A 16,250-nucleotide genomic window follows, 5' to 3' on the forward strand; every position below is an offset into this window, starting at 1 on the left:
TAATAAGTACCTTAAGGCTTGCAATTTGTTGTACTAAGTGCAAGCATGCATTTCCAATCTAGATAACAAAAACTAGAATTTCACAAACGACATACAATCTACCATTCATTTCTAAACTGATAGTGGATTCAAGCCAGGATTCTGGTTAAAGATATTTCATGTTAACCACATTCCTCTGACTTCCAGAAGCCAAGCTCATTTGTGGCCATCTGGTATCCATGACAAAGACAATCTGCAGTGAGGAAAATAAAGTAGGGTTGTAGAACATCAAACTTAAGAGCCCTTTAACATCACATAACAAGCAGAATATTTAACAACAACAACACATGCTTCAGAAACTGATGGAAATATGAGTTTACACTATCATCATCTACTGGATAGACTGTTTCATCACTTGGCCCTGGGACTGGATTTCACACTGTCAGTGAACACTGTTTAGTCATTGTCAATCAGCAACAATCACTGTCACCATTATTAAGAGTCCTGCTGTGACATTTCCTGTGCTGTACACCTTATGAACTGATCAGTGTAGGAGCCACTTAACTTGCAAATGACACGGCAATAGCATGACTCATCAACTACTACCTAGCTGCTTAAACTTCATACCATTCTCTCCTGTCTGGGGTGTTTGATAAAGCCTTAAGACAATCTGCAGGCTTGCACATTCTGAAGGTTGGTGGAAGCTTCCACACAGACACACAGACACAGACACAGACACAGACACACACACACACACACACACACACACACACACACACACACACACACACACACACACACACACACACACACACACACACACACACACACACACACACACACACACACAACTTGAATCACTGTAGTCACCATGTGTGTGTGTGTGTGTGTGTGTGTGTGTGTGTGTGTGTGTGTGTGTGTGTGTGTGTGTGTGTGTGTGTGTGTGTAAGAGAACAGAGAAGGTGTAGTGTTAAGGAAAAAAACCTTTCTTGGCAATTGCTTTGCAAATCTGAAAAACTGTTAAGCATACGCTATAAATCTGAGTTTTCTGTTATAGCAATCATGAAACCCATAGGACAGACTGCTACCAGACAAAGCTTTCCCACTAAAATTGTTGGTGATCATCTTCCCTCCAGTAATTGCAAATCTGCCAATAGATTCTGATTAACTCTCATATTATAGTGATGAACATTACATCTCATCAAGAACTCATGACTGGCTTGAAAAACCATGCTCATGAAATAATTATTTTTCTGCATTTCTGAAAGAAAAAAACAATGCTCTGCCTTCTGAGACTTCACCCAGACACAGTTCTGGACCCGGACCAAACCTCCTCAGCACATCCTTCACATCCTTTGTGCAGTACTGGTGGAATGTATCATACAGAGTACAATGCTCTGCTGATCCTGTGACTGGATAATGATTAATATCATGATTCTTTGTTCATGTTCAACCAGGGAAAACAAACATGATGACTGCCCAACCAACTTTCAAAAGGGAACATAGAAAAAGCATAAGCATCGCTCTTCACAAAATGTTCAGATATTAATAAAGACTGAAAAATCAGATATTAATAACAATCCACATTTAGAAGCCTTTACTCGCCCAATGACACTCAAACCTTCTCGAAATCCATATCATAGGTGCTACCTGTTTGTGTTTCTCCCCACAAGCATATGACAAGGTCCATTTTGGAGCCCTTAGAATCGAGCGTTCATGCACAGCAGTTTCCTTTCAGCGTCAACCTATGGAGATATTCTCGAAAAGAAAAAAAACCCAAAACACACTTACTGTGTTTAACTGTTGTTTCATGAATTTTATTTGTAAGCTGCTATTTTGTAATGTTAATGTCACTCTGCTCTTGGTACTTCTGTAATACATTTGCTTTAGCATACTCTGTGTTGGTGACAACTTGGGGCCATATCCACATGGCACCACATGGAAAGGACTGTCACAATTACCTGGGGAAAAATTTGACTAAGAACAAACAAACAAAAAAAACAAAGGTTCAACAGGTTATTCTATATCACTCACTGCATTACATTAACTTAGGTTACATAAGGCCTTGTAACTACAGCAACATTAAATTCAAACCTGGTGGTTACTGGGTGATGTATAGGATGTACAGGATAATGGTTCCTCTTGTCTTGAGCTTGACATTTCTTCTCCTCAGACCTCATTGTGCCTTATTCAATCCCTGTTATTATCTCATCACACAGGACCTGCACTCCTGTCCTGCACACTAAATTTTGTCTTCACCCTGGGTTGCACTAAATATTTCTTAGTGTGAACAATGAATTTATCCAATGAACAAACATTGCCTAGACAAAAGTCTGATACAGTGCATTCCTCTTGGACAAATACCAGAAGTAATAATGGGGGTTATTCTGAGGGGTTGCAAGATAATTAAAGGGATATTAAAGAACAAATTATAATTCAATTTGTTGGAGATTTTTCTCTGTCAGTGTCAAATACTGAATACTTCTAGGTTTATTCTAATCAACTGTAAAAACAAACAAACCGAGAAAAAATTTGTTCCCAACATATTGTTATGCAGATGACACAATTATTTATTTAGATTAGTCATTAATATTTATGCTTTCTGTATTGTGGTTGTTTCTAGGGTGATTTTTTTTCTAATTACATTAAGAAATATGTTCACAATAACAGGATTTAATTTCTGTTTTTATTTTTATTTGTGAGATATTATTTTGTCAAAAAAGGCTCAATGGTTAAAAAAAAGTTACACAAAATTAAATTAGTTAATAATCCAGAGTTGAAAAGGTCCTCACACAATGCACTGTTTACAACCATTTGTGTAACATTTATCCAAATCTGGAGTGTCAAGCTGTTCAGGACTTTACTCAGCCTTTTTTTTTTTTTTTTTTTTTTTTTAAGAATATGGACATCATCAGTTGTAATGAATGGGCTGAGAGCAACAGAAAGGGTAGTGAAGTCTGATAGTATTCAAACATCAAAAAACAGTTTGTTGACAAAATCAAATACTACAGCACAACTGTTTTTAACTGGCGAAGATCAGCCAGTAGCCGAGTCAGCCACCCACCCCTCCTCTCTCTGACGGTGTCCTCAGAGAGTAACAAACACCCACTGAACAGATAAATGGATGGTCAAAAAAACCCAAAAGACTAACTTACGCCCCGTGGCTGAATGTCCAGACAGTCTGGATACCAGGTGTGAAAACTGTCTGGTACATTCTTTTCATCCACATTCTCACTCTTCCCTCAGCTTTCTCTGTCCTTTTCTCCATCTTACCTTGAAAACATCCATATTACTCCCAGGCAATAGCAGGCAAAAAATTGATTATTAAAATATAGATTTTGCACAATGTGGCAGTCACAGCAAGAATCCATAATCATTTCCTGTTGAGCCTGAATTCATAAAGAGACAACTTTTGAGGGATTTTTATCTCCCAACATGGTCAAATTACTTTTTTGTATTCTCACAGACAAGATCAAAGAAAAGGATGCCAGTATCTCCTCTAATTATTTCACTTGTTCCAAATGTTCTTTTCAAGACTTTTGTAAACTTTGAATACTTATCTTTGCAGCAGTCCATCACTGACTGAGTCTATCTATTGAACCTCTAAGGACAACACCAACCTTGTATTGCTTATGATAGGATCTAGTATTGATGATAGTAAGTGGTAAAGTTTTCTGATCACTCAAAGTGCTTTTACACCACAAACCACATTCACCCACTGACACACACATTCATAAACTGTTGGAAGAGGCTGCCATGCAAGCTGATAACATGGTTATCAGAAGGATATAATCATTGATAACACAGCCATCAGGAGCAATCTGGGGTTTGAGTATCTTGCCAAAGGACTCTTGGACCTGTGGACTGAAGAGCCAGGAATCAAACCGCTAAATCAACCTGTTGTAAAGAATGCCACCCTCAATCTTGGCAATTCACAGACTTGTCATTACGAGGGGTGTGAAGCAGAGGTTTCCTCAAACACTGACTTTCCTGTTTTCTGATCATTTTGCTGTTTAAAAAAATGTATCATTAATACTTTACCTACATCCAACAGTCTTGTTCAGATCTCGTGCATTGTTTTAATAAATTTCCCTCCCCTTGGATGTTTGAACAGTGAACTCCATTGATATTTTTTGCAAAATAAATTAATCTGGTTTTAATTTGGGGCAATCCAACTAATGTTAACTTTTTTGGTTTGTCTTTGGCCTTACACAGTTTGGATTCCTGTTTTGTAAAGCAACTTGGGCTGAAAGTTGCTATACAAACAAAGTTATTATTAAGATTGTTAACATGTTTATATAATATTATTGGTGTTTTTTTTATCACTAATATGAAGATGTCCAGATGTAACCATGCATCTTGCCTAAATCATCTGTAAACCAGGAAAAAATGGAACATTTTAACAACACATAGGACACTTTTTTATGGCAAAAATTATATTGCTGTAGTATTCCTCTAAATAAAGCAAACAGATGTGAGAGGTGTGAAAGTGGCTCTCTGACATCCTTTGGAGACAGTCAAGTGTAAGAGGGAAAATGTGAAAAACAAACATGTCCGCCTTTGCTTCTAATCGAGATGCAGTGAGTCATCCTGAGATCAGTCTGAGGGAGAAGGGCAAGGAACAGGTCTGCGAGGATTATCTGCTGCCGATCTGGTAAGAGATGTTTTTTCAGTGAATCAGAGATGACGCATCGGAGCTTTTATCTTCTTTTTTATGGACGCATGCACTTATTCTGTAGCTTGCACAATTTTTGAGAGCATACTCTTTTGAAAGTAAATTACAGGCATTACATTGTGTTATACTTTTGAAATGCTGGTGTTAGTAAAGTGCTCTATATGTGCCTGAAAACATACACGGTCCCCCATAAAGTTGGAATAAAATATTTTTTTCCTCTTTCCATGAAATGATTGTGAAAATGTGATTTATTCTTGATAGATAAAGTGTATATATTCTCAAAATTGTATTGATCAATCTCATTATACCTGATCAAATGTGATTACTGATGTGTATAAATAGAAAATAAAAAGAGGAATGTGTCTGACAACAAAATTATTCCAACTTTATGGGCGACTGTGTATGTTTTTCTTGTAAAGACTGAATTCAATGACTTCTTCCCTTTTATGTTCAGTCTTCCAGTTCCTGAAATCATGCATCATCTGTACATGTCTGTGCTGCTCTTTTATCTTGTGCTCGGCTCCGTGCCTCCTACAGGTATGTCAGTGGCTCATATATGGTGTTACAAATGAATGGGCTTGACATGATGATGTACAACAGCAATTCTGAAATAACAGACAAGGTGTGTAGTAATTTTCACACCTCTTTCTGTCTCTGTCTCCTTTGACAGGAGCGGAGAAGAGCGATGCAACCGTCAGGAGCAGGGAGAGGGAGAAACGGAGCATGCCATACTGGGGACTTTGGTCGTCAGACTTCTTTGGATGGTTGGAGGAGCTACGAGTCCAGGCGGCTTACGACGGGATGCGGGACCTGGCTCACACCTTCTGGGCTCACTTCCCCATCAGCAGCGAGTTGGGCTACGATAGTCCTGAGTCCGATTCTCAACTTCAGGAGTGAGGCAGCAGAGACACAGGGTACAGATAAGATATTTAAATTTCTGAGGACTGGTATATGCCACCTTTGACAGGTTTTGATGTTTATGTTTCCAATAATAAATAGTAGTTTTTTACTTTCTAAACATAGACTTTTGTAAGTGTTACAGTCAAAATGTCAAATGTTTCTTTTTCATTATTTCTGGCCTTATCAAAACCCAACATATAGAAAACATATTGAGTCTCACATTTTGCCACAAACTGAGTTAACACATTTGATGAAGGTGATTAAATAACTATTAAGAATAAGCCAAATGAGGAAAAATGCTTTATATATTGCACGAGCTATGCATGAACAAAAACAATTATTCACAAATACAAGTGCAGAATGTTATCCTACATAGTGATGATTCAGGGTCAACTAGACCCCATAGAGCTTGAACTCCCTGTCAGGCAAAACAAACTTTTATAAAACTTCAATCACAGAAATCCAGACTTATTTCAGATGAAGAAAGGGTAGAGTTGCGTAAAAACTACTGTCAACACCAATCACAGATATAGAACATACGAAAAAGTGTATTTAACCATATTTTGCAGCTTGTGTCTGTAAGACCCGAAACAGAAGGCATGCATCATTCTCTGAAAAATGAAGCTTTGGCAAAAGTTCAAGAATAAAGATATCCGCCTCGCATTTTTCCTTTATAACACTAGGGGTGAATGTCCGTCATTCCTCCTGTTTTCTCCGTCACGAGTGCTTTCCCACGCTGTCAAAATCCCTTCATTCACAATTCTGACAACACCACAACTGACCAGTGATCTTTCTGTATGTATTCCTCAAACCAATCAGTCCCCAGATGCTGTTCTTTAATTATCACTGCCATTCTGCCATTCTGTCTGTCAGTCCTGATATTGTGCAACCCACCTCATCTGCATCACCACCATGACCTCCGTGGTAGCCAGGGAGACTCGGACAAAGGTTTCAATCCACCACTTGCTAGCTCTGCTCCACCACCGCCAGCATCTAGGCTCCAGAGGGATCCTGTCCAATTTCCTATCTTCAAATGGCTTTATGAAAATTCTTCACATCAATGGACTCCTTCTGTTGCTAACAACAATAAATATTGTTATACACTTCCAGTCGATCTCTCCTTATTGAACTAACTTCCTCAAACAAGACATCTGGATTAAAGGAATGTTGGAAAAAGCACATATGCATGACTTTTAGGTCATAAAAGGCCAACAATCTTTTAACTGAGTTTGTCACTGCAATTTGATTCTGTCTTTTGAGTTGAGAGTGTTTGTGTGAGCTTTGAGAGGTATATGGGACTACGTCTGTGTTTGCAAAGGTGTCACTGAAATGAATCTGTCTCAGCTTATGACATACAAATTGTCGAGTGAAGCATGATGAGAGGGGATGGGGGTAGAGGAGGAACAACAAAGGAAGGAGTTCAACATGTATTTCTGATGTTCCAAATGCCTAAGAACAAACAACACTGATATAAATGAGATGATTACTTTATTCTACTTTATCTTTGTCCAAGAACATTCTGGCATAGAGGTGCTTATTTCACAGATCTGTGACCAAATAAAAAGAAAGCTTTGTAGTTGAATCTGAGTCACTGTGTCCACATATGCCAAAGCTTATGAGTATGTGACACATTTGGATGGGGAAAATCAAACCGGATGTCAGATGAATATTTTGCCTATGAAATTCATAATTCTGTCAGAAACGTCATGTTCTAACTGCCCTTTGTGTCTTTTCACCCCTCATTCCCGTCCTCCTCGCTTCTTCTAATCTTCCCCATACCCTAGAATTACAAAATGACACCAGAGGGAGATGTGACTGATCAGTATGTATGTCTGTGTGTTTTCAGACTTTCAAGCACAGATTTTTTGAAACTCAAACTCAGAATATTTGAACCAACGGACATCTGTTTTCCCTTTAGTAAATTTGTTTTCCATCTCCAATGGAAATGCTTGCCTGAGGACAGCGAGTCTTTGATAAGACTGACTGTAATTTGAATCAGGAATCAGTCTGTTCCAGAGGTGTCTGATGCTTTGGATGAATAGAAACACAGTAGAAAATCCTATTGACTTGGGTGTCTGCACTGAGAGCGGGAGCCTTCACCTTTCAATGAGTTTTACAACACACCAGGACTCAGATTGTTCAATTCAATTCATTTCAGAATATGTGTTTGTGTGTGTGTGTGAGGGGGTGCACTTCGTGAAGAGGAAGTAACCACGTTACAAAGAGCCTGAATGAGGAAATAAGGAAAGCTAATAATAATTCACCCTCACCCTTTCATCAAATGCTTTCTGTTTCTGCTCTTTCCTCAGCATGCACTTACTGCCTTTCTGTCTTTTATTTTGTTGCTCACCCTCTGTTCTCTCTAAATGCATCATGAAGGCACTGCAATCGTCTGCCAGCTTCTGGATTCCTGCATTCCAGCTCTACCTGTGAGACACACAGAGACGTTTGTAGCCCCGAACCAAATGCTTTCCTTCTCTGACACACACACACAAACCTTCATCATATTCCAAGTTCAAGCCCAGTCAAAGGTGAATTTATGAATGAAACCTCTATAAAGTAGGTGCTATCATTCATTCTGCTACCAGAGAGGCTGTTATTATTATATGTACAACTGCTTTGCAAATAATCAGTAACTGACAAACACAGTTGCACCAGTCAGTCAATAATTAATTCCAACTATTGATGATTTTCATTATTATAATCTGCTGATTATTATCTTGATTAATCTGTTAAGTGTTTGTTTCTTTAAATGATCAGAAAATAGTGAAAAATGCCCCTTAGACTTTCCCAGAAAACTGACATCAACAAAATTTGTAATCATACTCTGTAATCATAAAAAACAAAGAAATGGAATCAGTTAATCCTTTGTTAGTTTATTTTTGTAAAATGATTTTCGGTTCCCCTCCACTCAAAAATGTTTTTCTCATAGTAACCTCACTATGACGTTTGACCTTCACTGTGCAGATGATGTATGTGCAGAGTTTGACGCTAGAAGGCTGTTTTCACATCCATCTGCCTCTCTGTGCTCGCCTTAAACCCCAATTTAAGACATGTACTCACAAGCATGATTTTGATCTGATAAACTATAAGCCAATCATGGTCCAGTATGCAGCTTGCAAGAGTGGGGTGGAAACTTGAAGCCTTCAGTGCACATACACTAGTAGCAATTCGACTTTTCTGTGGAAAAAACACATCAGACTTAAAATATTATTTAGTGTATTGCCTGTTAGGGATCTTTAAACAATGAATCGATTAGCAGCATTTTTGTCAAATAATTTTCTGCCGATTGACTCAACGATTAGTCTAGCACTTGTTTCAGCTTTTTACATTCATTCAGTCATAAGGGCTTGGGTTGTATATCAAGAGGAAATCATTGGTAGGAGTGGCGTTATAGTGGTGTTTGGCTTGAGCTTCAGTTTTGAAAAGATCAACACAGTTAGAATAACTATTTCCAATTCATGCTGCGTGCAACTCATTTCAGCTGTAGCATCACACTTTCTCATTGCAATAGTTACCTGAATTACACCTGTTTCTCATACAACCAGTAGGCTGAAAAAGATTTAAAAGAGAAGAAAAAAAGAGATCCTTATGTCTTTTTCTGGTCACTTTCTGCTCTCTCTCTCTCTTGCCACTGCCCAGATTTTTCCTGGGGTACATTCATGCATATAAATCCAGTGAGTTTGAATGATTGTGCACACTAACTCTGTATTACATCAGACACAGCAGTCATATGGGTTAGGGTTAGGGTTAAGTGTGAACATAAGTGAAAACAGCATTTTTTAATAATACATTTCTACTGCATTGAACTGCTTCAAGAAGTCTAAATGACAATGTTCTTTAGTCCTCTTCTCTGCATTATAAACCACATTCAGGTACTCTGCCTCCCTGTACAGTGTGGAAAAGTACCTGAGACGCACATGAAAATTCATTTAAGAGTGGAAAAACTTTCAGTTGCAGTCTTGTTTCTGTAGGCAGGGAGGTAAACGACATTCCAGTGCCATAGGCCAATTTCCACTTGGAAAGTCTGGGTTGCCGCCCACTCTTCCCTCTGGTTGAGCAGCACTTTATGCACAGCTTTAAAGACTGAGTGGTTGGGGGAATGATGGCATCTCAGCAGCTCTGTTTGAGGCTATTGGGGGTAGCTGCATTGCTGACTCTGTTGGCTCCTAGAGGTGAGCTCAGTCTTTTTTCTTTTTGTTGCATTTTGTCTCTATTTGCTCTGCTTTGCTCATGCATGCTACACTTTTCTCACCCATACACATCTGTTCTTCATCCTCTGACCTTCGATTAATTTCTAGATGTTAGTGGTAGTCCAGTTTCTAACAGTAATCACAGTTAAAAAGGGAAAAAAATAACTGCATATCTTTCAGAAAATGCTTCCTCTTAGAAACCATGAAAAGGAACGAGAAGCCTTTCTAATAACAAACAACTTTCCTTTCCGAAGTGTAGTACATATTTGAATACATTTCACTACCATTCTATTTGATTAATTTAAGCTGGCTGGGACACAGAACATGCATAAAACCTACTTGAGATGGAAAATCTATCACAGAGAGCATCTTGTCTGCTTTTATTATTGTCAAAGTTATATTGTTAAAAACAAATGGCAAGTGTTGTAAAGTAGTTGGCAGTCATGTAAAGAATAGCTGATATAAATAGAATAAAACGAGCACCGGAGTAGCTCTTAACTATTATACTACTCTCTATTATTGTCATAAGAAAGGCTTTTATACACTTTTCAACAGTTGAGGTTGAACTTCTTCTGAAGTAAAATAACTTTGACTGGAAAACTTTCCGATCCATAGTAATAACCTCAAAGTCTGGTACCTGGCGTTCACAGTGCAGTCACCACAGCTGCAGAGTTGCACCACAGGACACTTCAGGATGTGACTCACAGAGCCATTTATTTCTGATTTAGTTAGGTTATCAATCCTCTGATTCTTGCAGTACCAGTTGTGTGCCACAGGGCTCTACTTAAGGCCCAGTACTATATACTAATTTGTATATGTGTATATGATATGACCTCACATAGTCAACAAAGTTTCATTTAGCTGTGCAGATAGCAGCCTACTGTGCACCTCCATGTCATCTAGTACTGAACAACAAATGATAACTCTCATTAAAAACAAGTTTTAAAAAAAGCACAGCCAGCACAGCTACATCAGCCTTCTAACAAATTTGTCTTTATTTCTCCTTCTTTTTAACACTGAACAGAAGAAGCCAGGCATAAAATGGGGAATCTATGGGTGTATTTTTCAAAAAGTGAACCATAACAGTGCAAACACCCAGAAAGACAAATTCAAACGCACATTTTGAACAAAGTATTTCCACAGCTCTAAATCATTTGCAGTGTTGGTCTACCCTCTGACATCTGTTTGATGTTACTTTTACATGCATTAAATATCCAGATGTCACAAAGTTCACTGGTTATTAATGATAGCTGTGAGATGATATACGGCAGGAATGAATGTAGGGGAGAGAGAAGATTAAAAAAAAACCTTTAAAGACAAAGATCTGGGAAGAATGAGTCACAGTGTGCATGCTGCTGGCAAATGAGAAAGGTTTTGCTGGAATTTGTTGTTTTCGGCTCATTTGCATCACAAACTGTAGAAAAACATTTGCAAGCAATTTTCTCCAGCTGAATCCTCGTGTTCCACCTCTAACTGCACACTGGAAAGAGTGTGCAGTTAGAGGCTAAAGCACAAGCAAAGACAGACTTTAACTTTAGATATCGACTAAATGTCTTTCCATATTCTGAGGCAGTTTAGAAAAAACACTAGGATTATGCTTCAGCTTTTCAGAAAAACAGATCAAATACAATCTTTTAGACTTATGGAAATGCTGGCCAAGACGTAGGGAGGAACTTTGGTGTATGTACAGAACCATCAATTGCCACATCAATCGGCATAAAGGGACAAGATACCTACCGACAATAATGCATACTTTGTGTATGACCATTTGTCACAGTGTAGCTCCATTGCTCCAGAAAGAGAGAAAATCAGGAAGGGACTCGCCATCACAAATGCAAAATCCTCTACAAGCTAGTTTCCTGGGATGTGAGTGGGGAACTTCATATTTGCATCTATAAATGAAAACAGAAAAGAAACTCATCCATGCAACTGAGATAGGGGAAGGAAGTGAAAGCTATCAAAGGCTAATCAGATGATATATTCATTGGCAAGGATCACATCTTGTATATAATTTTGTCTTTAAGATTGTCCAATTAAAAAGTAACTTCAAATGTTCTGCTTACCCTTTAGGGGAGACTGGGGTAAGATGAGCCATTTTTCATATTTAGGATCACTACATCAAGGCAATCATAGTTCTGTTGCTAACTAATATATCTGCATATATTTCAGGATGTTGTGCATCCCTTCAAACAAACAGAATGAGTGTAAACATAACTGTTTCGATAATATAGCATGTCCAAAAAAAGTGGTCTTGTGGCACAACTTGCCCTGTGTATGGGGTAAATTTAGCATAGGAGCAGGGTAAGTTGAGCCGTATCCCTACTCCCCCCCCACCCTCCTCCCCACCTTTTCCCTCCTTAAATAACAGTCACTTCTTCACATTCATGTGTATTTTTATTTATTATACACAATTCAACAGGTACAATAACCTTTTTTAAAATTATTATTGCATATTACTGCTAAACAGCTGTTTTGTAAAAAAAAAAAAAATTTAAAGAAGAGAACAGGTGATTAATGCCTTAAGCTTGATTTATGGTTCTGCGTCGGAACAACGGTGTAGCTACAGCGTACCTACGCAGAGCTCTCTGCGTCGACGTGGACCCCTACGCCGTAGCCTGACGTGCATCTCCAAAAAATCCTAACTACGCGTCACAGCAATGCGGACCGCAAGGGCTGTGATTGGTCCGCTCAAAACGTCAGGTCCTCCCGCAGTTGCTTTGTCCGGTCTTTCTTTCTGCAACACCGCCATTATTATTAATAATGAACAAAAGGTATGTGTTTTCTGTTATTAGCGCACATGCTACATGCTACTGTGACCAGAAGATAAACAAGGATTCCGGTATGACTCCTCTGAAACCACACACACCCCCTAGCGGGGGTGTCTATCTATCCTATCTTCTATCCATCTTTGTTAAACTCCTCCCTCCATCTTCCTCTCGTTCCATCTATCCCCAACCCCCCGGCTCAACTTACCCCTGGCCAAATGGCTCAACTTACCCCAGAGCTACCATTTTTACTTTATTAGTCCCCACAGCTAAAATGTTGCACTTTTATGCTAGGTTTATGACCTCATGTTGTAGCTCATAGATACCACAATTGATTTATAAAACAAATTTAAAATGATCTTTTTTGGTTTAAACACAATTCTCATGAAACTTATGATAGACTAAATTCACTTTCAAGAGTGAAAAATGTTTTTTTGGAAATAAAGATCTAACCACTTTACCCATGTGGTTCTTACCTTCACAGACTCCATGAAATGATGCCTTCCTCCTAAATATTTGGTCACATGATCAATGTTTTTTACCGTTTCCTAGCAACAAGGGGTGGCTCAACTTACCCCAGTCTCCCCTACTAACAAAACCTACAACTTTTACTCATTAAGTCTAAGATGACTCTCCTTCACAGATGTATCCAGTGATGGAAGCAGCTTGCACAAGATCTTAAGGAAAAGAGATGGTAATATGCACACAGTTTTATTATACAACTGATGCAATCAATCTGTTGCAAGTGCCCTTGCATTCTTCTGCCCTTATTGTGTCTCCATCCAGTGGCAGGGGCTGGTACTGCCTCCCCAAAGTCCTACATCGCTGTCCCTCCGTCCAAGGCTCAGGAGTTCCTGGCAAAGCTGAGCAGGACCAAAAGGAACATTTGGGATCGCAGCAGACCAGATGTACAGCAGTGGATTATGCAGTTTATGTACATGGGCTATGATGAACAGGTGAGTTTAATTCTATTACAGCAGAGGTCCAAGTTTCCCTTTGAACTCATAACACCTTTCAACAGCAATAAAAATAGAAGTTAATGTTCAGCGCAGAGCTTATGACATGACTAAACTGATGCACATTTTAAAAGCAGACAGTCTTACCAACTTTTGAGAAAAAATGTAATTGAGCTGTGGAACACACACACACACACACACACACACACACACACACACACACACACACACACACACACACACACACACACACACACACACACACACACACACACACACACACACACTTCAGTCTATCTATAAAAATAAGTTGCAGTATCAACGTGTGACAGGGTTCACTTGTATTTTATCTCAAAAGACCCCTCAAAGGATTTCGTTTTTTAAAGTTAGGGGAACAGTAACAGACAAAGCAGCAAAGGCCAACGTTTCCTGACTTGTGTTGTCTATTACGTATGAAACTGGAAACACGCTGGATCTTACATTTCCTATAATGCAACTTGAAATTGTATTTTGTTAGACCCTCCCCTCTCAACTCCAACCCTGTAATGCAAGCTTTCTGTAATACATTACAGAAATTGGTGGCAATCATTGGTGGATTGCCAATTGAAATGTCCCTCCAGGTCTAATACCGTGATTTAAAATGATTAAAGACCCTGAAAGCATAAAAAACATATTTTGTCTGTACTGATCTCACTGTTTTAAAGTGGGCAGGGCTTGATTGGGAAAGGTGATGTCATACTTGTATGTGTACCAATCAGAACGTATCAACATTTAAATTAGCCTCCGTTGACAGCTGTGTGTGTTGCCAGGCAACTGTCATGTAAATCTTATCAAACCACACCTCTACAGTCCTTATGAAACTGGTTAGCTGAGTATTTCAGTGTTATCTGAGAATGTTTTATCACAATTGTAACCTACTTTAGTCATGAACATTTCATTTTATTGAGAAAACTGGATTTTAAATCTGACAAAAAAGGAAACATACAAAAAACATAAATACGAAACACAAAAAAGATAAAACAGATAATTTTATCTGGATCTTATATACCTCAGACATGTGAAGGACAAACGTGGAGTGACAAAGGTAGAGTAAGCTGTACTCTGGTCTGATGTCTAAAAAATAAATCTTCACAATATCATTGACTGAATGAATAAATACAAACGTGGAGTTGAATACATGGCAATACATGAATTCCCTCTCAAACACAAATATATCCCCTCTTACAAAGCTAGTTTGAGTTTTCTTTCAGGTCAGTGGCTGCCATGTTGAATTCATCAGGGACAGTAAGGAACAGATCAGAGCAGAAAAAAAGGCTGTGCACAAAATAACCCCTGACCACCACTACTACTGACAGCTGAAAGCATTTGTGTTTCAACCAGTACAGCAGTATCTCAAACAGCGTGCATGACACTTAAGAGTGGATGCCATTTGCTGCTGCTTCCTTAAAAGGTCAAAGCTGTCAAAGCATTGGCCTTTTCAATGTTTGCCTTTCATGCATGTTTATTTGCCACAGCTGTGCATGCTGACAGTCTCAGTGAACACCTTATGTGTTGTTGAAGCTGAGTTTCCTAACAAGTCTGTGGTGTTTTTCCTCACCAGAGGCTGGAGGCTGACTTATCGTACTGGATGGACCACGCGCGCTCCAATGACCAAGGGCGTCAGCACCACTATGATGAAAACTCCCCGATTGCACCACGTGACACTTCGTCGTACAGACATGGGGCTAATGTCAACTATGACTATTATTAACTCCAGTCTCACACACTTGTTTCTTCTTCAGCCTCCCGTCTTCTTTTTGAGAGCACACAGCCAGTGATAGTCTCTAGTTTTACACCTTTCACACAGCTGTCAACATCCAAGTACTCCACAGCTGCTCCAGCTTCCTTGTCTTGATTGGTTAGACCCTGGGGTAGAACCCGTGCGCAACTCCTTTGCTCCATCCTTACATACTGGTTAGAAAACAAGTGTTTTTGCTCTCATTAAACATTGCCTCTGCTCTACAAGTAAAGCTGCGAGGCAGCTGATTTGTATGAAATAATTATATTCTTGTCTTATCACTTGACAAAATAAAGATACTTGGCTCCATATTGCCTGAGTCCCCTGCTTTTGTAGAAATGTGTCACATACACACACGTCTTCTTCCCTAATTTTATCATACACAAAATATTGGAAATATTTTATTAAAATAGTATCTTCACCTGAAATTGATAATGCACATCCTGACATGAGATTTCACAAAATAGAACACAATGCAGGTAATGATTGATTATCTTTCTGGAGGATTTATCCACTTCTTCAGTGTGCTGCATCAACAGCAAACAGGGTGCTGACAAGCCACTGATAAGAGGACAAAACATCCAATGGAAAAACAAAGTCAGGTAGTTCATCTACAGAGACAAAGTACCATGAAACTATTAAAATAAACACAAAGCACTGTACGAGCTGTTTGCAAGATTCTCATGTCGGCGATTTAAATAGCAAAAGCACAAATCCACAAAAAAAAAAAAAACGTAGGCTAGGTTTGAGATTTGTTTTCTCTTAAATTTATGTTTTTGATTCAGGCTTGTCCTTCCAACAACGCAAGCCCCTGCGAGGAAGCCCACAGTATAGCTGCAGCTCCAACGTGAGGCGACGTCATCTTTTTTAAAGAGATCGAAAAAGTTATCTCTGCTTCTCGAGAGGAGACAACATATCCCAGAGTGCACTACTCAACAGCGTGTTTCAGAGAGTTGCCTTTCAAGGGTCCTCTGAGGAGTCTTAACATCCATCTGTGTTGTTTGA

At 38.9% G+C, this 16,250-nt stretch overlaps 1 protein-coding gene across 1 annotated transcript; it reads left to right on the forward strand.

Moving 5' to 3' along the window:
• Positions 1 to 9,656: 9,656 nt before the first annotated feature.
• Positions 9,657 to 16,232, forward strand: ecrg4a (ECRG4 augurin precursor a). Its single transcript, XM_062432071.1, has 4 exons — positions 9,657 to 9,729; positions 13,156 to 13,206; positions 13,299 to 13,468; positions 15,069 to 16,232. Exons 1-4 carry the CDS (start codon positions 9,657 to 9,659, stop codon positions 15,216 to 15,218), a joined length of 444 nt encoding a protein of 147 aa, XP_062288055.1. The 3' UTR covers positions 15,219 to 16,232.
• Positions 16,233 to 16,250: the final 18 nt, after the last annotated feature.

Source organism: Scomber scombrus, chromosome 13, assembly GCF_963691925.1.
Source record: "Scomber scombrus chromosome 13, fScoSco1.1, whole genome shotgun sequence".
In the NCBI taxonomy this organism is placed as follows: domain Eukaryota; kingdom Metazoa; phylum Chordata; class Actinopteri; order Scombriformes; family Scombridae; genus Scomber; species Scomber scombrus.